General features: G+C 53.1%; 9 protein-coding genes across 9 annotated transcripts; 6 read left to right on the top strand and 3 right to left on the bottom strand.

Moving 5' to 3' along the window:
* The first annotated feature begins 286 nt into the window (after positions 1 to 286).
* On the top strand, positions 287 to 2702 carry P170DRAFT_453185 (Zn(II)2Cys6 transcription factor). Its single transcript, XM_024851340.1, has 3 exons — positions 287 to 653; positions 712 to 1643; positions 1704 to 2702. Exons 1-3 carry the CDS (start codon positions 398 to 400, stop codon positions 2625 to 2627), a joined length of 2112 nt encoding a protein of 703 aa, XP_024706766.1. The 5' UTR covers positions 287 to 397; the 3' UTR covers positions 2628 to 2702.
* A 532-nt stretch (positions 2703 to 3234) lies between these two features.
* On the top strand, positions 3235 to 5342 carry P170DRAFT_350186 (FAD-dependent oxidoreductase; the record flags this gene model as incomplete). The annotated part of the gene is made up of 6 exons (XM_024843784.1): positions 3235 to 3300; positions 3360 to 3781; positions 3925 to 4108; positions 4166 to 4834; positions 4875 to 5102; positions 5175 to 5342. The coding sequence occupies 6 exons, from the start codon at positions 3235 to 3237 to the stop codon at positions 5340 to 5342; spliced, it is 1737 nt and encodes a 578-aa protein (XP_024706765.1).
* A 163-nt stretch (positions 5343 to 5505) lies between these two features.
* On the bottom strand, positions 5506 to 7002 carry P170DRAFT_351620 (ATP-binding protein; the record flags this gene model as incomplete). Its single annotated transcript, XM_024843881.1, has 2 exons — positions 5506 to 5910; positions 5971 to 7002. The coding sequence occupies 2 exons, from the start codon at positions 7000 to 7002 to the stop codon at positions 5506 to 5508; spliced, it is 1437 nt and encodes a 478-aa protein (XP_024706764.1).
* A 1294-nt stretch (positions 7003 to 8296) lies between these two features.
* Positions 8297 to 9248, top strand: P170DRAFT_80129 (uncharacterized protein). Its single transcript, XM_024855390.1, has one exon. It carries the CDS (start codon positions 8457 to 8459, stop codon positions 9108 to 9110), a length of 654 nt encoding a protein of 217 aa, XP_024706763.1. The 5' UTR covers positions 8297 to 8456; the 3' UTR covers positions 9111 to 9248.
* A 135-nt stretch (positions 9249 to 9383) lies between these two features.
* P170DRAFT_487309 (putative aconitase) lies at positions 9384 to 11850 on the top strand (the record flags this gene model as incomplete). Its single annotated transcript, XM_024853952.1, has 3 exons — positions 9384 to 9562; positions 9611 to 10823; positions 10882 to 11850. 3 exons carry the CDS (start codon positions 9384 to 9386, stop codon positions 11848 to 11850), a joined length of 2361 nt encoding a protein of 786 aa, XP_024706762.1.
* A 135-nt stretch (positions 11851 to 11985) lies between these two features.
* Positions 11986 to 13176, bottom strand: P170DRAFT_400346 (DUF453 domain protein; the record flags this gene model as incomplete). The annotated part of the gene is made up of 1 exon (XM_024846321.1): positions 11986 to 13176. One exon carries the CDS (start codon positions 13174 to 13176, stop codon positions 11986 to 11988), a length of 1191 nt encoding a protein of 396 aa, XP_024706761.1.
* A 202-nt stretch (positions 13177 to 13378) lies between these two features.
* On the bottom strand, positions 13379 to 15472 carry P170DRAFT_487301 (Zn(II)2Cys6 transcription factor; the record flags this gene model as incomplete). Its single annotated transcript, XM_024853951.1, has 2 exons — positions 13379 to 15315; positions 15374 to 15472. 2 exons carry the CDS (start codon positions 15470 to 15472, stop codon positions 13489 to 13491), a joined length of 1926 nt encoding a protein of 641 aa, XP_024706760.1. The 3' UTR covers positions 13379 to 13488.
* Positions 15473 to 15979: 507 nt separating this feature from the next.
* P170DRAFT_443664 (mitochondrial DNA replication protein) lies at positions 15980 to 17152 on the top strand (the record flags this gene model as incomplete). Its single annotated transcript, XM_024850571.1, has 5 exons — positions 15980 to 16100; positions 16149 to 16189; positions 16248 to 16343; positions 16424 to 16891; positions 16943 to 17152. The coding sequence occupies 5 exons, from the start codon at positions 15980 to 15982 to the stop codon at positions 17150 to 17152; spliced, it is 936 nt and encodes a 311-aa protein (XP_024706759.1).
* A 1961-nt stretch (positions 17153 to 19113) lies between these two features.
* Positions 19114 to 20503, top strand: P170DRAFT_433443 (uncharacterized protein). Its single transcript, XM_024848496.1, has 3 exons — positions 19114 to 19465; positions 19531 to 19784; positions 19840 to 20503. Exons 1-3 carry the CDS (start codon positions 19190 to 19192, stop codon positions 20297 to 20299), a joined length of 990 nt encoding a protein of 329 aa, XP_024706758.1. The 5' UTR covers positions 19114 to 19189; the 3' UTR covers positions 20300 to 20503.
* Positions 20504 to 20608: the final 105 nt, after the last annotated feature.

Here is a 20608-nt window from a genome sequence, read left to right as displayed (position 1 = left end):
ATTCCCTACTCTCTAGCAGAACGTGGAGATATATATCTCGTCGAAGGTGTCACGCCACAGCTGGGTGAGAGGATCTGAACCCGGATATAGAGTTCCCTGGATCCGTGTATAGAGTCATCATCCAAATGCAACGCGACTAATCCAGAGGCAACCACCAGCGCAGCAACGACAGCCAATCGCGGAGAGTTGCCAACGTGGCGCGGAAGATCAGCGCGGGTCTCCACTCTTCTTATCTTAAATCGCCGTCGCCTTCCCGGCTTCTCCGCTGACGCAAACTCCTGGCGTTATCTCTGTTGTCGCTGTTGAAAACCGTGGCCAGCGCCTTTACGTTGAAGATCTGTCCAAAAACGCAAGTGACGGCGAAATCTCTACTGGGTCTGGACAACATTCGGTCAACATGATAGCTCCATCCCGGGGCCGCAAATCCCGAAAACACAGCAAGACGTTTACAGGATGCTGGACCTGTCGCGCGAGGAAGGTGAAATGTGACGAACGAAAGCCGACCTGCCTGCAGTGTATGATCAAGAGGCTCGACTGTGCGGGATACGGCGTCCGACTCCACTGGTTGCCTCCGGAGCATGGGGCCTCGAAATATCATCGGGATCCACCCGATTTGTCCCGGTGTCGGCCACAGCGGAGTCAGATTCCTTTTGGTACGAGTGTTACGTGATGTTTCCTATTTGAAACGAGGCATTGAACTAAACTCTCTAGAGCTGCGTCATTGCGGTCTGGCGGAGGAGGATCTTGACCGGAGTTTGGATATTATCGACGAGTTGGCAACCGCGTGGGATCGCAGTGTCCCAAGCAACAGGGATACTCTACTTGTGGACGGTTTCGGTGTGTTTGAGGCCACTATTCCAGTCTACAACTCGTCATCATCACTGGAAGCGTGTTCAAACGGAACCTTCCCATCCAATCCGACCTTTAACTTCGACTCATCCCCACCTAGACAACATCTTGAATCCATTTCCGATACGAGTCACGCCGAGCCGACTTTCTCTTTCTCTCCCGTGGTCTTGGACAATGTCACCCCCTTCCTGCTTCCAGAAGACGACCAAGCAACGATACACGATTTACTCAACCCCGTGCAGGCGTCGGATCCCCACTCCAACGATCACACATGCCATCCGACGTTCTATGATCCCGAAGAGAGTGACCTGCAGCAAAGTGATGTCTTGCGCGCCGATAAACAACACCTCACATGGGTAGAGCCCGGCGGGTCTATCATACGCAGTCCAACTCCGTCATATCTCTCACCCCTCGAGCAGTTCCTGATGCATCACTACATGCACAGAGCGGTGCGCCTCTTCTGCATCATCGAGAACAAAAAGTCTCCCTGGCAGAAGATCCACCTCAAGAGGGCTCTTCAAAGCACGGGCCAGATGAGTGTGGAGGGCTCAACATCCCCAATCCAAGATGCTCTGCGTAATGCCTTGTTATCTATTAGTGCGTTTGTATTATCGAATGACAATACCTCGCGTGAGCGCGATGACGAGGCCGTTAGATGGGTCAGTGAAGCCATGGTACTGCGCGGGAAAACCATTAAGCTTCTTAAGGACTCGGTGGAGCGTGGGTTTGGGTGCTCGTCGCAGATCAAGTATAAGGATTACTTGGCTACGATGCTATCCATGATATCAATCAATGTAAGATATCCCTTCCCTTTTCCTTGTCTTGCTATTGTTTGCCAACTTTCGGTCCTTCAGGTCATGTCGGGTGATACTAGCACCTGTGGTGTCCATCTTGACGGAGCGTTACATTTCATGAAAATGGCACGCACATGGAAAGCGAGATATTCTGCGAAGGCACGCTCCCTCCATCGAACATATATTTACTTACGCACCATGTACGAAAGCACGGCACTAAGACAAAGGGAGGAAAAGTCCCAAACGACGTCTCATCTAGTCATCCCAGAGCTGCGGCATTTTAGTACTGTCGATGAACAATGCAGTTCAGAGCAGGATCCAACAGAGCAATGCCTGGATCTGGACCCACAAAGCCGCATGAGCACATACGAATGCATCTACGGTGTACCACAAGTTCTACTCATATTTCTACACCGGGCCACAAACCTAGTCATCTCGGTAACTAAGGCTCGGGAAGACTCTGGGAATATAATGATCCCGGACGAGCTCTCCGAGCAATGCGATGAACTAGAAAACGCTATAATGGACTGGCCACTCGACTCAGAGCTTGCTAAGCGCTCGATAGACGACTCGAGCTGCAGCTCTGAAATCATTCGCAAGACCGCCCGTGCATTTCACAACGCTGTAATCATCTACTTTGCACAACACATCCGTCTAGTGGGGCACCGCTATCTGCATTCGTATATCCAAACCGTGCTAGAGTGTATTGAATCAATTGAGAAGATCAAGGCCGATTCACATTGTCTTGCTGCTCCTCTATATTGGCCTGCATTCATAGCTGCGAGCGAGGCCTTTGACGAGCGGTTGCAAGAACGGTTCAAGGAGTGGTATGCGCAAGTCGAGGTATATGGGATTGCGGCGGTCAGGACAGGGATTAGTGTGTTGACACAAGTGTGGAAAAACGGTGCTGTCATGGGCAACCGGATAACAAGTCGATGGCATATGGAGGTTAAGCGGACTGGGTCAATATTGATGTTGAGTTGAGCCCTTCCTATGGTTTTCATAGTTTGGGACATTGGCCATGTCATCGCACTTGCTACTATCGTTCTCGTATTCAACCCCCGATTTGATTATGGCATAGTTCACCTGTGGTCAGGAACACTATATAATTGGACAGACTAAAGTAGAGCCCGGATTAGTGGATGCAGAACTCGGCGCGCCATCGATTTGGGACTGCCGACGAGGAGGTTGACAGCCTCAGATAAAGTTGCAGACTCTTTAGTTTAAGTGGGGTTGGGGTGATTCGGTGGATAAGGAGAAACGCCTCAACCGTAGGCCAAATGTAGAATTCCATAGTTTCTTCGCTTCCAACCGCCGAGCAGGTCAACGTGAAGACCCCTTGGTCTAGGGTTGCGGATCCCTACTCGTCTGGGAAATCATTTCTGTCGTGTTCGTATCCAGATTGCCCTTTTAGGCAATGCATGGGATTGTACAACCGTGGATTCTGGACCACTTTTTATAGATCGTCAGAGTCGGCTTTATAGATGATATCAGCCAAAAGGACTGAAATGATGCCGCCTGTTTCTGGGACAAATATAAAGTCCGTCAAATGACCACGGGTTCTGGGTCCAACTCAATACCATCGCCCAAGATGCTCTCGTTTCTTGTCTTAACTCTGGCAGCCAGTGGCGTCACTGCTGCCCTGGACTGCAAATGTGTATGTCCAAATCACTATATATCATCTGCAACTCTTTGGTCTAATCTTGATTGTCCTAGTCTCCATCAGACCCATGCTGGCCGGCTAGCTCCGACTGGGCGTCTTTGAACGAGACCCTGTCCGGACATCTCATTCGAACCGTCCCCCCTGCCGTGGTTTGCTATCGCAACGAGCCGGAATTTGACCAGAAGGCATGTCAGGCAGTCCTGTCGAACTGGACAGCCTCTGCCTTCCACGCTGCCGACCCGGCTAGTGTCGACGACCCGGCGACCGCAAACAACAGCTGCAATCCTCTGTACTCGAACGGAACCAGCATCACAGGTAACAAACATGCTCTCCGAGAGGGCTGCTCACTTGGAAATTATTTTCCTTACGTGGTCAACGTCACGGAGCTGAGCCATGTTCAGACAGCGCTGAAATTTGCGGCGGATCGGAACTTGCGTGTTAACATTAAGAATACCGGACATGGATCAATCCGAAGGTATGTTCGAGCATTTTATTTATTGATTGAGGGCACTGTTATCTTTCTTGTGCTCCGACCTGACTGTTCTTTAGCATTGGACACGGCAGTTTGTCGTAAGTTAATTCCTCCGGGTTGCATGGCCATCAGTTGACCACCCGAAGAATCTGGACGCATAACCTGAAGGATATCAAATTCCACGAAGCCTTTCATCCGCATGCGTGCAAGCTCAACTCCACTGGCAACGGAACTCATATGGCCGCCACGCTCGGTGCTGGTGTACAAGACATGGAGATGTTCAAAGCCCTGGCGAAACACAACGCGATTGCCGTCGGCGGAACTAACCCTGTACTTTGCCTTCTCCCTTCTCAAGTTCCCTGAAAGTGTGCTAATCTGCATTGATAGGATGTCGGCGTTGTCGGCTGGGCTACCGGTGGTGGTCACGGCCTAGCCACTGGCAAGTACGGCATGGGTGCCGACAACATCATCGAGGCGGTTGTCGTGACCCCAGCGGGCAAGGTCGTGACTGCCAACAGCTGCCAGAACGAGGACCTACTCTGGGCTATCCGCGGTGGTGGCAGCGGCTTCGGTGTCATCCTAAGGGTCGCTGTAAAGGCATATCCGATGTCAATGCTCTCGCTAGTAGGATTGGAACTGTCTGCCAAGAAGGGCGCTTCGATCTCGGAGTGGTATCGCTTTGTTGCTGAGGTTCACAAGTACTTCGCCCATCTTCAAGATGCCGGAGTCCATGGCTATTACACTATGGATGGAGAAAAGCTTGGTGTGACCGGGTCTTTGCTGATCTACGACACCAAAAATGAGACGATCAATAAGCTGCTGTCGCCAATTCAGAGATTCGCTGATAGTTCGAACGTCACTGCACCAACTACTTTCGAAGCGGCAACCACAGTACCCTGGTTCGATCTTGTGAAGACTATTCCGGCAATCGAGTCGGTCGGTACGTCAGAGAAAACTACTGCGTCACGATTCATTCCGCGCCGGGCTGTATACGAAGACAGCAGTCTATTCGCAAAGACATTGGAGGATATTCTTTCTCCTCAGGATCCGCCATTTGTGAGTCTCCTCTTATGCCCATTGCCTACACATTACTAAGGGTGTATCAAACCCATCTGTGTCAGGCACCATGACAGGAAGCAGGGTTCCTGTCGACAACGCTTTGAATCCTGCTTGGCGCGATAGCGTCATGCATTTGATTGTTTCCCAGAACTGGGATCAATCCGTGCCTTCGGCGGTTGCGGACAAGGTCAAGCACAACATGGCACATCAGAGAGGTGCTGTATTGCGTCGGTTGGCACCGGAAACTGGGGCCTATTTCAACGAGGTGAGAATCTCGAGTATTCGATAGTCCTGCTGGCTCTCAGGGAGTGGTTGCTAACTTTCTATCCAAATTAAGGCCAGTGACAACGAGCCTGATTGGCAACGATCTTTCTTCGGACCTCACTATCCAAAGCTGCAAGCCATCAAGCAGAAGTATGATCCGAATGGACTTCTCTACTGCCATCAATGTGTTGGTAGTGAGCTCTGGAGTGAGAAGGAGGATGGAAAGCTTTGTCGCGCTTGATTCCTTGGACATACTCCGGCAATGGCTAGTTGGCTTGTTCATACTTTCGTGGGGTGCTGTTGCATTCATTTGTATTCGTCTCGAGTGTATTATAAATTTCTCTTTTTCAAATGAACTAACTTCTGTCGCTCGTTGGATTTCGATTCTGGGTTCGCAGCCTCGCCTACATTCTCTTAACCACAAAAGTGGTGTCTTCTTGGCCTCTTACCCCCTTCGTCACAACAGCATATTGACCGCTAACCAAGTCCTTCATGGTCAATTCTGTGGTTCGTCCAAGCCCCTCCAGCTCATCGAGCCGCTCAGTCGTGGCCTCCAGATGTTCTTCAAATGCCGGGTCGCTAGTTACTGCCCGGAAGGCGTTTTGCATCGGAACCGAGTCAGCCTTGACTACGCCATTTGCATCGATGGCGAATATATTCATTTGGTCCAGCTTGTGGAGAAAATCAGATCGCGTCATGAGCTCCTGTACTTTGTGTATCGGCATTCCCGGTATGTTGGCCCCGCCTGTGGGTTGGACGGCCTTGTTTTCTAACTCAACGAGCGCTTTCGCTAGGAGCATAGCAGCATGCTGGAATATAATCAGCATCAGTTGAAAATTAAGAGCCACGGCATGGATGGGATAACCTACGCAGTAATCCTGCTGTTCTTCAGCCTTGTCATCCATTTCCGCACCTAGAATCCAACATTGGGAGAGAAGCCAGCGCTTTTCCTTTTCGCAGATCGACTCGCACATTCGAAGGATATCCCTGGATCGAGCTACTTGCTCTAGAAATATTAGCCTTCCGCCTACGCGGTCATAGGCTTGCGATAGGATATCCTCCGACACGGTCTCCTGGAATTTAGCCTGTCGGTATGTCTGCAACGCCGGGATGGCCATTTCTTTTGGGACGTCGCGGACATTGAGCACCTGCATGCGCGTTGCATGTGGGCGAAAGGTCTCTGTCGTGCGGTACTCGTCGCTCGTGAAAACAAGAGTGACGAGCTCGCTAGCTGCCCATAGCTCCGCGCGCTGCTGTAGGAGGGTGAGTAGATGCTGACCTTCGGCGCTGTCAGGGAGAAAGTGGATATTGTTGATAATGAGTGTGAGCGGTTTGTTCAGCTTGGACTTTCGTTTCAGCGCAACCTTTTCAAGTTTATTCAACGCTCGCTCGATATCCAAAAGGGGTGTCGCCTCGCGGGGTCCACGTATATTAAACAACCCTCCGATGTAGTCTTCGTGGTATTCATAGTCCAATGCTTTACCTAGGCGTAGTCGAAAGACTTCAAGATCGCTATGCGCCTCTAACATAGCCACTCCGCTCCCCTGGACCTTTCGCATGGCGTCAAGCAGCATCGTCGTCTTCCCGGTCCCCTTTTCGCCGAAGAGTAGGTAGTAACTTCCTCGAATTTTGCCCGTCACGATAGAATCAATCGTCGTCTGCTCCGGTCGCAAGACCTTGAACCGCAATTCATCTTGCACCGGCTCCTCCCCTGGCTCTGGCGGTACTCCGTGCTGAGACAGTGCGGCTAGCTCCAGCGTGGAGAACCCACTGGAAAACGCGTTGTTGATCTTATCCAGGACCAGGCTTTTGTAGTAAATGTGGTATGAGTAGCCACCCAGGGCAAGAATCAACAGAGATCCAAATGTCGTCACTGACGTCTCGAGGAATTTCCGAGGCATGCTCTCGTGATTCTCTTCGTCTCGTTGCCAAGGCCTGCGGGGCTTCTGCCTGGGACTGGCGCCCAAGCGCTGAGATTCATGAGCCTGCCATGCCCGTAGGCGAGACAGATCTTGTCGTCTCCAGTGGCGGAGCAGAGTCCCTGTGTAGACGTGTCAAAAGAGTGAATTTCCTGGATATGGCAGAGGTCTTACCAAGCTCAGCTTGAGAGATTCTGCGAGGCATCTTGGATGTGTTGACTCAGGGTATCGGGCGGTTGTTCATAACATGACTGGGCCAATGATCGCGGAGATGATTCTATACAAGGCAATCTATGTTACTATTGTGGAGAAGACTTTGCACAGCATCCTGGGTGGGGCTGTGACCGATATTTATGCTGACTTCCAGCGATGTGTTGAAGACTGAACGGACAAACATCAACAGCTGACAGCCGCAAACAGGGCAAACAATGCAAACACGGCAAACACGACATCTCGCACCGCCACTTTACATGCCACACTCCTGCCTCAGGCATCATATCCATTGTGGCTTAGGCGCAGATGACTTTGTATGATCTCTGTGCCATGACAGTCTCATAACACAATGAAATTGGTTGATCATGGTCGAACCAGTGATAGCCAGTCTCTATTTCTCAAAATCTGCCGCGTAAAGCTAACAAAGAACGTCTGTTATTGTTGAGGCAGTTCCCTAGCAATAACCCTACGTTGCAATAAAGCCAAGAATGTGGAACAAGAACAAACTCTCTACTGCTTTGGATTTATGGAATTGTGGCTTGCAATAGGTTCAAACCCCCAGATGACTGATTTCGTTGGGAATCCGAGACCCTTCTTAGTAGCGGTCTTACTTGCATACTAGGGGCGGGGCCACTAACTTCCAACAGTTGGCTTGCGTGGCAAAATAGTATTAGGGAAAATCGAAATCAATTTGCAGTTCACTTCTTCAGTCATGTTCTTTCCACAGTCCCCTTTCTTTTTCAGATAAACGCTTCCTATCACCATGCCCGGCCCGGCTTCACTAGGTCTCCTGCCGCAGGAACTTATTGATGAGATTGTCCAGCATCTGTCGCTCGCTTCACTGACTCGATTACTATTATGCAGCAAATCGATACACTGGCGCTTCGAGCCTGCTCTGTACATGCGTGAAGGTGCCCGTGATCAGGCCATGATTTGGGCCTGTACACGAGGCTACGTTTCCGCGATCCGTCGGCTGGTGTCCCACTATGGCGCCCCAGTCAGTGCAGTCAATATTCAGTGGCCTGCCCGGAAATATAGCCGACGATACAAAAATTGGATCTGCATTCGCAGGTCTGCCAAAGTGCTCACCCTCGGCCTGGCAGCTTCCCGCACGCAAGTGGACGTCTTCCGGGTTCTCCTTGATCTCGGCGCTCGCATCGACATCCCAGGTCTTGAACGGAACGGTGTCCGCCGGCTCGTAGACGCCATAACACGGCCAGTCGATGGTGACTGGGAGATCCTGCGTCTCTTTTACAATGCGCACCTACATATCCAGGCCCTTCAGATGTTACGAGGAGGCCCTGCATTCCCGCGGATACTCGGGTGAAGTCCTCGCCCGTTGCGAAACCGCTTATACCCGCTGGGTAGGAGCGTATACCCTTCGGAGCAACGACCTGTTGAGAGAGTGGAAAAAATGGCCATCCGAAGGTCGTGACCCGGACGAAGTGCGTTCAACTCTGCGTGTTCATCTACTTGACTACTTGATCAAGGATCTCGGGAATTCTCCCACAACTCTCCTCACACAGTACATTCTCGCTAGAGGGGAGCTCATTGACCGAGAAGAGGAGACCACATACACTGTGATTGAGTACCTCCTCACCGAAGGGGGCAATATCAATGCACCGGTCGCAGAGGATGGCTGCACCGCGCTGCATCGTCTGTGTCAGACGTACCGTACTCGCATCGAGGCGTGGGAAAGTATTTCGACAGATGCTGTGAAAGCGCAAAGGGAATTCTTCCGGTTCCTGATTCATAAGGGCGCAGATTGGTCGATTGTCATCGGTGGTCGGACGGCGTGGGATATGCTGGTTAAAGATGCTGCGAGTTGTTACGGCCAATTGGGGGACTGGGAGAGGGTTTTAAAATCAATACGTTAACCGGAAGTCCAAATCCTACACAATATATACCTCGTAACCAGCGAAATCCCTCCGCACACTGTTTATACGTTCCTTCTAACCCTTATAGTCGTTTCCAGCAGCCCAATAGACTCTAACATCAGCACTAGCATAATCGGCATTCGCTTCGGATCGTTCCGACGCCGGATGCATCCGACACCTGGCCTCGGCTACATCGACGTCGATGTGAGCTTGAAATAAAGCTGCTCAAGACATCTGGCTACTCTCTACAATGGCACAGTCAATCTCACTGTCATGCTTTTCAAATATCTCACCTCACGCTGTTCGCAGCGATGGAGACTCTCTGTGCCCTCGGTTTCCAGACGCCTGATATCCTCTAAAACACCTGCCACGGCATCATTAAGTCGGCTGGAACCACAGCAACGCGTGGACTTGACTCAATTTACCAACAATGTCAGACGTGTGCGAGATAGGTAGCTTCGCCTACTCATCCTATAAAACACCACTAACCCCATTCACAGACTAAACCGCCCGCTCTCCTACGCCGAAAAAGTCCTCTACAGTCACTTGGACCCTGAGTTCGACGGTCCTATCACCCGCGGCTCTTCCCAGCTCAAACTACGCCCTCGGCGAATCGCCTGCCAAGATGCCACGGCCCAGATGGCTCTGATCCAGTTCATGTCCGCTGGGCTGGAATCCTCCGCCGTCCCGACAACCGTGCACTGCGATCATCTCATCGTCAGTCGGGATGGCGAGGAACATGACCTCCCTCGTGCCTTAGACGCTCATCGCGAGGTATACGAGTTCATGGAAAGCGCGTGTCAGAAATATAACATGGGGTTCTGGAGGCCTGGCGCGGGTATCATTCATCAAATCGTCCTGGAAAATTATGCCTTCCCTGGCGGAATGATGGTGGGTACGGACTCTCATACGCCGAATGCAGGTGGCTTGGGCATGCTGGCTATCGGTGTTGGTGGTGCTGATGCGGTCGATGTTATGGCTGGTCTGCCGTTGGAGATGACGGCCCCGAAGCTGTTGGGCGTGCGGTTGACAGGCGAGCTGAATGGCTGGGCTTCGCCGAAGGATATCATTAACACTGTGGCTGGAATGATCACTGTGAAAGGCGGCACAGGATATGTCATCGAGTACTTTGGTCCTGGGACTCAGACCCTGTCGGCTACCGGCATGGCGACGGTATGCAATATGGGAGCCGAGACGGGCGCGACTACGTCTATTTTCCCGTATGCGCCGGCCATGTCGCAGTATTTGCGGGTGAATAACCGCGATGATATGGCAGCAGCGGTGGAAAGTGTGTCGTTTGAGCTGATTGCCGACCCAGGGGTGGAATACGACCAGGTCATTCACATTGACTTGTCGACGTTGGAGCCATGCATTAATGGACCTTTCACCCCTGATCTGTCCACTCCGATGTCTGGTTTTAGCGCAGCCGTGGAAAGAGAACAGTGGCCGGGCCAATTGACCGCTGGCTTGATCGGATCCTGCACAAACTCATCGTTCGAAGACATGAGCAAAGCGGCGAATCTCGCGCAACAGGCCTTGGACGCAGGGCTGAAACCGACCATGCCCTTGCTCATCTCGCCAGGTAGCCTGCAAACCCGCAAGACCCTCCAAGAAGCGGGTATTCTGCAGGTGTTTGAAGATCTCGGAGCCACAATGCTGCCGAATGCCTGTGGTCCTTGCTGCGGATCTTGGGACAGGACTGACATGCCGAAGGTATATCCATGCTCCCTCCGCCTAGTATACAAACCAGCCAGCTAACATAAGAATCCAGGGAACCAAGAACTCCATAATCACCTCCTACAATCGCAATTTTTCCGGCCGTCTAGACTCCAACCCGGCGACCAGCGTCTTCCTCGCCTCGCCTGAGATCGTCATGAGCAAAGTCTTCTCCTCCGACCTCTCATTCAACCCGACCCTCGACTCTTTGCTCACTCCTTCCGACGAGGAATTTCGCTTCTCCCCACCAACAGTAGATTCCTTCTCCTCAGCAACCCATCAAACCTCCGACTCAGCCTACCTACCCCCACCATCAGGAGGCCGCAGCAATCTGGAAGTGCAAATCAACCCGTCCTCGCAGCGTCTGCAAAAGCTCGTCCCCTTCCCTCCCTGGTCCGGACAGGATTTCGAAAACTGCCTCATCCTGATCAAAACAGTCGGGAAATGTACCACGGATCACATCACCCCGGCAGGGCCCTGGTTTCGCTACCGTGGCCATCTGGAGAACATCTCGAATAACACGCTCATTGGCGCCGTGAACGCCGAAACTCAGAAGGTTAATACCGTCCGGAATCAACTCACGGGTCGAGACGGAGACGTCCCAGCAACGGCACGATACTATCAATCCCAATCCGTTCCCTGGGTTATCATCGCTGATCATAATTACGGGGAGGGGTCGTCGCGCGAGCATGCTGCTCTGCAGCCGCGGTATCTTGGTGGGGTGGCGATTATTGCGAAGAGCTTTGCGAGGATTCATGAGGCGAATTTGAAGAAGCAGGGGTTGTTGGCGTTGACTTTTGTGGATGAGAGCGATTATGATAGGATCGGGGCTTCTGATCGGGTCAGTATTCTGGGGTTGGGAGGGTTGGAGCCGGGGAGGAATTTGATGTTGAGGGTCTGTCCGGTGGAGGGGGAGATGTGGGAGACGGAGGTGAGGCATTCGTTTACGGAGGAGCAGGTAAAGTACTTCAAGGCGGGGAGTGCGTTGAACTTGATTTCTGGTATGAACGATGGTGAGGCTTGAAGGTAGTTGTATAGTAGATGGTGGTTTTCTTGTTTAAGTAAGAATGGATAGATCTTCCATAAATGGCCCCCCCTGGTATTCAGGTTACGATAATAACATTCTACATATCCCTTACGCATCTAAGCTATAGTACCCTCACTCGGCAACCTCATCTTTCCAAAAGATTCGACCCTCAAACAGCCTCCTCGCGGTGCGAAAAACTGTGGCAAACTTCAACCGCCCCGTTTCATCAATATCCGCCCCGACCAGAAGATTCCCACTCGCATGGTTGATCGTGATCCCTGCCGAATCCACAAGATCCTTATTCGACACCTCTGCAACCGTACTCTCCGGTACGCGAGCGGCCGCCGCCAACGCCAACGCCACCGTAATGGGCACAGCCTTGTGTGGCTGGCCTACCGACATCGCGCGCGCGACTAGGTCCACTTCGCTCGATGTTGGTGACGAGACGAGGCAGATTTTCGGGATGCTTCCAGGGACTGAGGCGGGAGTTTCGGCGATGCCCATTTTCACGCCTGCTTGGCGGCGGATGGAGTCGAGTTGTTGTAGGAGGTCAGCGTTGGTGGTGATTTCATCTGGCGTCAGGTTTCCTTTGACGCCTAGGTCGCTGGCCTGTACGAAAACGCAGGGGTTGCCGACATCAATGCATGTCGCTGTCACCCCGTCGAAGACGTCCCTGGCGCTTCCTGTGGGAAGTAATTTGCCGGTGACTGACCCGGCTGGGTCGATGAAGTCGAGTTGGATGCGTGCTGCTGTCCCAGAGACACCGTCGATGGAGAAGTCGCCGCTCGATGCTGCCTCTCCGTCGACGACGGGGAAGGAAGAATTTATGATCTTCCCGGTGTTGGTGTTGTGGATGCGAACTGAGGCGGAGTCGGTCGTGTCAGGGGCAACCAGCTGTGCATCGATGGCAAACGGACCGACTGCACTGATCATGTTGCCGCAGTTGCTGGAGTAGTCGACATCGGTGTTTTTGACGCCAAGAGATACAAAGGTGTAGTCGACGTCTGCGTCAGGGCGCGTGGACTTTCCGACCACGCAGACTTTGGATAGGCTGGATATCCCGCCTCCCATGCCGTCCAGCTGGCGGCCGTGAGGATCAGGACTCCCGATGACACTGCGGAAGATCGGGTCCCATTGAGTACGACTCGGGGGTAGATCTTGTTCTTTGAAGAAAACAGCGCGCGAGGTGCCTCCGCGATAATATGCTGCAGGAAGAGAACGTTGCTTCCGGCTGGTCGAAAGGGGCCGACTCTCTGAGCGAACGTATGCCCGACACAAGGGCCGTGAAACCGAAGTAGGGACTGTTTGCAGTGTTCTGAACATAGTATCGGTGGTGGTGAGTTGAGGTGGAGCAGTTCGTCCGGGTCCAGGAATGTCGAGATTAAAAGCCGAGGTCTGCCGGTGCCGATTGTCGGACGTTTCTATCCCGTCGGATGCATCCGATGCTGTCTCCACAGGGATTGCTGAATCCTTCCCCTAACCCCAAACAGCCCCGGGATACCTGCTTGATTAACTAGCATTGGTCTCTGACAGCTGTTCGGATAGCGGGTTCTCCAGAATCCGAGCCCTGACTGCGCACAGTCTTCAAAAAGTGTTACCCCAAGTCTCAAACAAAGTAATCTGCCTGCCTCCTTCCTAAGACAAAATATTCCAAAAGTCCGTAGAACCAATGTCAATCCCCTCGACAAGCAAATCAGACCATGGAATATCGACCCTGGCGTCAGGGAAGTGCGGTGAGAATCCCTGGGGATCTTCTCCAGGTACCAGAGGCGCCTCCACTGTGTGAGTCTGAAGGCCAAACCATGACTGAAACTCAATGTCGACCTCAGCACTCACTGCACCATCCGAAAAAGACGCGTCTTCAAAGAGACTCAGAATCGAGTTTCCCAGCCGTTCGACAATAATAGAGCATTTCTCGCCCACCACGCGACCGTTAGATATTCCGCGAAAGAGGGTTAGGAATGTATGAACGTTGGTTTGCACAACTGGTTTCGTCAATTCCTGTCGGAGTGCCGGCGAGGCTCGTAGGGCGTAGAGCATCGTCACGGCTGCCATGAAGAGCGAGTGGATAGCAACGAAGGTGTACTTGATTTTATTTCTCGCGTAGAGTGAGCTATAAGAGCTGATCAGGCCGATTGCGGACTCGGTACAAACGCGGAGGTCACTGGAAGACGGCATCGGCCCGGCTCGAGATGGTCGGTAAAGAGACAGAACGGCGTGGTGGAAAGCGATTTGGAACCATTCCATGGACTGGAAAGTGCACGGAGTGCCGATGTACCTTGGTGCCGTGATCAACCAGTGGTTCAATTCTGAGAAGTATGAGTCCCGGCGCTTACGAAGGTCCTCCTGCTGGGTGACAGTAGAACCGATCGAATGGAAGGCCTGGTAAATGGCTGCATTAAGTCGGCGCAATTTGATAATATGAATGAACGTGGACGTGTCTGTTGCCTGTGGTATCAGGGATTCAGAAGTCGTCTGGGGATGTGTCAAGTGTTCGTCTGTTAGTTGAAGCGGCAACGGAATTGTGATGTCCGATTCTTGTATGCCCAATGGCCGACCCATGTTAACAGCCATACTGCAGCTCATCACATATACGCTCCAGAATACTCGCTTGGACATTTCTGCCTGCATGATATCCAGACCAGACAAACTCTCTTTTCGATGAAGATCCATCCCTATGGCCAAGTGAAGTGCCATTCCGATGGTGTGCCAGATGTTGACGTACTGGGGTTCGTTATGACCATACATACAGAGAAGGAGTAGGCACTGGATGCACTCAAAATCGCTAGTCTCCATGACGGCGGAAAGATGTTTCAGGGCCTCTTCGAAGAACTGTCGATGCATCTGATCATGTCCTGGTTGAACGGCAGGCTTTTCCGCGGCTGCAATGGCGCAGACAATGTTCACCATGAATGTAGAAACTGGGCTAACGTTTTCATTCTCAAGCAGCGAGGAGAGGTGCTTACTGACGAAGCTTTGTCGATGCAGCACCGGCAGGTAAGGCCACCTATAAGTGAAAAAGACATCCACAAGCTCCTCATATGTACCCCGGTGGAGCTCCGTCAAGTTTATCGATTGCGATGCAGCATTCACCGGCATGGCGTCATCACCCCATAGCTCCCATGCACTACTAAGAGCACTTCTATTCATGCCTGCTTGAGGCCGCTGGGAGAAAGTAGGCCGCAGAATCCGGCTTGCAGATCGAGAGTCCAAGCTGGCAGAGCTAACAATAGACATCTCCAAACGACCATTAGCTTCATCGTTCGTGCTCTGTTGCATGCGCGTTCGCTCGAGCTCTTGGAGAAGATCATGATTGCGGCGCTCGAGCGTGTCCAAGCGCGTCCGCAGCGCGTCACATTCGCATGCAGTCGTGCCGACCTGCTGAATCACTAAGCGATCGGATGGAATACAGAGAGCATCTGCCGACACGCAGGTGCCACATCTTGGAGCCTTGCCATCGCACTGTCCGTTGATTAGCGAGGAACCCATGCCGATGCCTGATCGGGCGGTTTTTACATGCCTTTTGCTTCCGCTTTCTACACCGTTGGCAGGCTGCAGCGCTTCGCGTCAATCCACGCCGATGTCGTCGGGCGACTGACCTGGGAGAATTCTCGCTCATTTTTACGAATTCGAATGTCTATGGAGTGAATAGAAGGACGGGAATAGACAGAGGCAACGAGCGTGGGATGGAGATGGCACGTGACAATGCTGACTGATTCAGATTGCGAGCCGTTGATTGGCTGTGGCTGAAGTATACATTTGTCATGCTGCTGCCTTCGATCTAAGGCATCTACTTGTATGCCACTGTACAGAAGAGGTTACCAGGATATTTCTCATAGGACTGGGGTAATTTATACCCCCGTATCCTTCATAATGTTTTATATGCACAATTATCTGGTAGGACAACCCAAGCATTGTTATGGTGACTCGGCGCTCCTGATCGGATGGGTCCGATGTACAAGGATGCCACATGCTTCGGATGCTTCCGGTGGAGACAACTCGCCATTAACAATAACAGCTTTCCAGTCAATCCATTGTACTGATCAATATACATTTCCTCCTCGGCGACACAAAACACCCTTCCTATCCCGGTCATTTAGAAAATACCCCGGTCGCAACCCTTCCAATGGCGCTCCAGGCCACCTCCGCTGCGCAGTCTACCCGCGCCACCGCTACTGATGCACAGGAACGACGTTCAATTCCATTCCGGAATCTAGCTGTCGGGGCTTTTATGAACTTATTTCAAGGTTCGCATTCCGATCGCGATCTCCGGGACATGCTCTAATTGAAATTAGTCACTTCTCTGGGTCAACCCATGGAAGTTCTCAAGACCCATGTATGCATCACAACATCCTGTTTCCAGGCAGATGAATTAATATGTTTGGGATTTTCAGCTCGCAGCGAATAGACACGATACTCTAAAAGATGCTTTTTCGAAAACATGGGCTCGTGGTGGGATATCCGCATATTACCAGGGACTGATTCCGTGGGTGAGTTCCACGCGAGCCAACATATATACACCGCATTACAACCACAACCCCCCAACTAAGCAACAGTAAACATAAACCAGGCCTGGCTCGAAGCCTCCACCAAAGGCGCCATCCTCATCCTCACCTCCAGCGAGATCGAATACCACGCGCGCACAAACCTCAACGCCTCGCCTACCACGTGCGGCATCCTGGGCGGGATCGGCGGCGGGATCGCCCAATCGTACCTGACGATGGGAATGACGACGTGCATGAAAACCGTTGAAGTGACGCGCTCGAAACTAAGCGGCCAAGCGGCGAAGGTGCCGGGGGCTATGGAGACGTTCTTTAACATACTTCGCGAGAAGGGCATCCGGGGGGTTAATAAGGGGGTTAATGCGGTTGCGCTGAGGCAGGTGACCGGGTGGTCGTCGAGGATTGGGATCGCGCGGTTTGCGGAGGAGGGGATTCGTTCTGTTACGGGGAGGAGGGAAGAGAGGTTGAAGGTGGGAGAGAAGATATTGGCGTCGACGATTGGGGGGGCGTTGAGTTGCTGGAATCAGCCGTTTGAGGTGAGTTTGGCTTCTATTGTTGGAGAAGGGAGTGGATGTTGACGGCCACAGGTCCTGCGCGTTGAAATGCAGTCGATGAAGAATGATCCTACGCGTCCGAAATCTGCAACTATGATTTCGACGTTGCAACATATTGTTCGGACATCTGGTGTGAAAGGTCTCTTCCGAGGCGTTGTGCCTCGAATCGGCGTTGCAGCGTGGGCTACAGTCTGCATGGTCGGGTTTGGGGATACCCTGAAAGAGATGGTTCAGAAGCGATAAACAGAGTCCATGCAGCGTTGCATTTAGCTAGAATGATCCGTCTGTCGCTTCGCCGCAATCTAAAAATACGGATCGCTCATGTCCCCGCTTAATCGATCCAAGCCATCGCACGTTGAGGTGGCTCGCAGGTGTGGAGCTGAAGCGCCAGTCTTGAGTTACATTGAGAACAGGCGAGGGCATTCATCCCCAGACTTAATCTATCCAGAGACGCCAGGAAGAACAAGTCTCTCACGATAAGCTACGCAAATCACCCGAGAAACCGCCTATTCTCCGACACAGCCTCGTCGTGTGGGTCCGCACTGGGCGATGATTAATTCCATCATCCAGCCTTGTGCAACTCGCATAGCCCCCAAACAAAACAGGGGCTGTCCAAGCCAGGGGTTCATGGCCCAACATCTTGGCAGAAAATTCTTCGCTCCTTCGCGTGGTTCCGAGGTGTTCACTGCTGAGGAGAAAGGATTCAACGTACGTATAGGGCGAGTTGGAGAGTGAAAATGAACGAGGCTGGTCGCTGAAACCGCAAAAATTGAGCTTACCAGAGACGTCTTTGATGTGTGTCATGTTGATGGTCATTATTTAAATGGCTCCATTACGGAGCACCTCCGCCGCGTTTTGGCTCTGGTTTTCTTGTCATGAAGGGCAGCCGACGTATCACATTGCGCTCTTTCATCCTGGTCTCGTCGGAACGATAGCCCTGCTGGGCTGCCAAGGTCGCAACCAATGCCAGCGCCATGTGCGGGCATGCCACCCCCGGATTCGATGACATCGAAGGCGGTGCGGTCTAAAAATACGGCCATGCGGTCATATCTCGGGGTTTGGGACAAAGCGAGAGAAAGACCAGACGCCAAGGGCCTCAGCGATTGGGTGGTGTCCCTTGCATCCGAGATATCCTGGAACCTTGGCGGTCACGGCGCGTAGGGCTGTGGCTTCCACGCCGGCCCTTAATTTCTCGGCGTTGAGCGTTTGAATTCTATTCGTGCGAGGTTGAACTCGAACCTGCCCTGGTTGCATGCGCTGCATCGTGAAATCCGGATGCCTACTGAACAACCGCATTGAAATCCGCCACGGTCGGCGCGGAGATTCTTGGACACAGATGACAGGCTGAGAGGACAGTTGCCAGGGTTGGGGGCATTGCCAGCGCACCGTAAGGGGCGCTTAGCACTGCGAGTCAGCGACCGCAGCCGGCTCACTTCTCACCACCGTACCCCTGTCAGCAGCAGGGTTAGACTGTTAGATACTTCCGTAGTGTCTACCAGAGATAGATCGTCCACCGCCAGCCATATCTTGCCGTGCGATCATCGGTGGGTCTGTTGGAAGGGTTTGTGGGTCGAGAGGATCCCGGAAGTGCCGTTCATCGCGGTCTTTGTGTGCCAACAAACAAAGAACCGCAGTCAGGCATCGCCGCCCAAGTGCGATGCGAGGCACGAGCGGGTATTGGGCTGATGGAAGTGGCGGTGGCCGATGCGTGAGATCCTGGATCATGCGATGACCACTGTGCGAGGGCCCCATCCACACTGCAGCGACTCTGTCAGCCGTAGAATTCTGGCGAGTCCGGTTCGAGTTTCATCGACGCAGGGATGTGAGTGAGCTTAGTCGACCAACATGAAATTGGGGAACCGTCTGGAATTCAGGGGGGGAACAGGAAGCCGAACGGAAGGGCACAGAGCCCCAATCCCAAACTCCCAGGGGGTTTCGCCCCCGACACTACGCGAATGGCCCCCAAGGCAGGCAGAGAAATCAGCACCGGGCGCACCGTTGACTGCGGTCGACCCCCAAGGCGGCCTAGCGCCAGGGGCCATACGAGCTTAGCGCCGGCGCCAAGTCTCGACTAGGCCCGACGGCCGCTCGGGATTGGTCAGGCACCGCCTCTCAGCCTCAGAAGGCGCCTGCTGGGGTTTCCCGGTAAAGCTGGACGAGACAAAGCATCGGGGCTGCTTATAACCGGCCTGACCAGCACCACACTCCTCCGTTGATCCTCCCTTCCCTTTCTCTTTCCCTCAAACCCTTCCTTCGTGTCGACCCCTCCCAATATCCATCATGCGTTTCTCCACGAGTGTTCTGCTCGGCCTGCTGGCCGCCAATGTCTCCATCGCCGCCAAGGTGGGCAAGTTCGACGCCGATAAGTGCGCCGATCCCTCCGGTCTCAAGACCTGCTACGACAAGGCCAAGTCCACCTACAACGACTGCGTCAAGAAGAACTGCGACAAGGAGGAGAACGGCAAGACCGTCGACGACCCGGACTGCCTGGACAAGTGCGCCTGCACCAGAGACCGTGCTCGGATCGACTGCGCGGCGAGCTCTTGCTGGAACCAAGTATGTGTTTGGCGATGGTCGAAGCTGCCATGTCTTGTCTGGATGCTAACCCTCCCGCGCCATAGGTCTACAGCTGCGAGTACCAATTGACCGTCAGCGACTTGGCCGAAACCTGCGACAAGCCGGATCTGGATAACATTCCATTCTACCCGGCCCCCGACAATGCCCCCGGTGGCTGTTCTTGCGCCGTCGGAAAGGTCAACAAGGCCATGCTCGAAGCCACCAAGATCCAGGGCAACCAGTGCGATCTCAAGTCCTCCGCGTCCGACTCCGAGATTGAGGAGTGTATGTGCTGTGGTTACAGTGCCATCCTCTCCAGGTCAGTCCTCTACCCGGGTCTGTTATTTCCTGCGTCTCAAGACTGACCGTCTCAGTTTGCCCGACACCTGCCCCAACACCAAGCTCTCCGAGCTAAGCATTGACGACCTCGAGGCGGCCATTGAGCAGGCCGGCTGGAAGGACTGTGCCTCCACCCTCGAGAAGGTCGACTGTGCCAAGAAGTTCAGCTACCCCAAGCTCGACACCTACTACAAGCCCGGCAAGCTGCCCAACGGCACCGCCACTCTCTCCAACACCGGCAGCAGCTCCATCACCTCCCCCGTCAGCGGCGCCACCTTCACCTGGACCGCCGGCTCTTCGGACCACGTCGTGACGGCCCAGTCCACCGACGCGGCCAAGGCCACGGGCAGCAGCGCCAGCGCCACCAGCGGCGATTCCGCCTCCGGCACGGCCTCCGCCTCCGCGACCGCCACAACCGGTGCTGCCGTGCGCGTGGGTATGGACTCGTACCTGTTCGCTGGTCTGGCTGTTGCTGCCGTCTTCGTTCAGGCTTAGACATGGAAAATAAGACATGTAATGTCTGGGGTGTGGTCCGGTACCGTCCTTGGGATTGTACCGGCTAGGGGTGGTCATTTCTTTCGATTCAGTAGACTGTAATATTAGCATCTTACTGCTCGGTTGCTTTGTTCCTTTCTTTCTTATACATAGTTTCAAGCCAGATTAGGCCAATTTATCTTCTTTCAATTTCTTGGGATATTAGTGGGTTGGGTCGTCCATACAGCGTGCAGTGTGATTGTGCCGCAAGAAGCTTCGTCAAAGTCATAATGACCCCAACGTTGAATGTATTCTGTCAAGATGACAGCA

The sequence above is a fragment of the Aspergillus steynii genome (assembly GCF_002849105.1).
Source record: "Aspergillus steynii IBT 23096 chromosome Unknown P170scaffold_2, whole genome shotgun sequence".
Taxonomy (NCBI): domain Eukaryota; kingdom Fungi; phylum Ascomycota; class Eurotiomycetes; order Eurotiales; family Aspergillaceae; genus Aspergillus; species Aspergillus steynii.
Note: the sequence above shows the minus strand (reverse complement) of the source record. Positions and strands in the feature narration are given on the sequence as shown.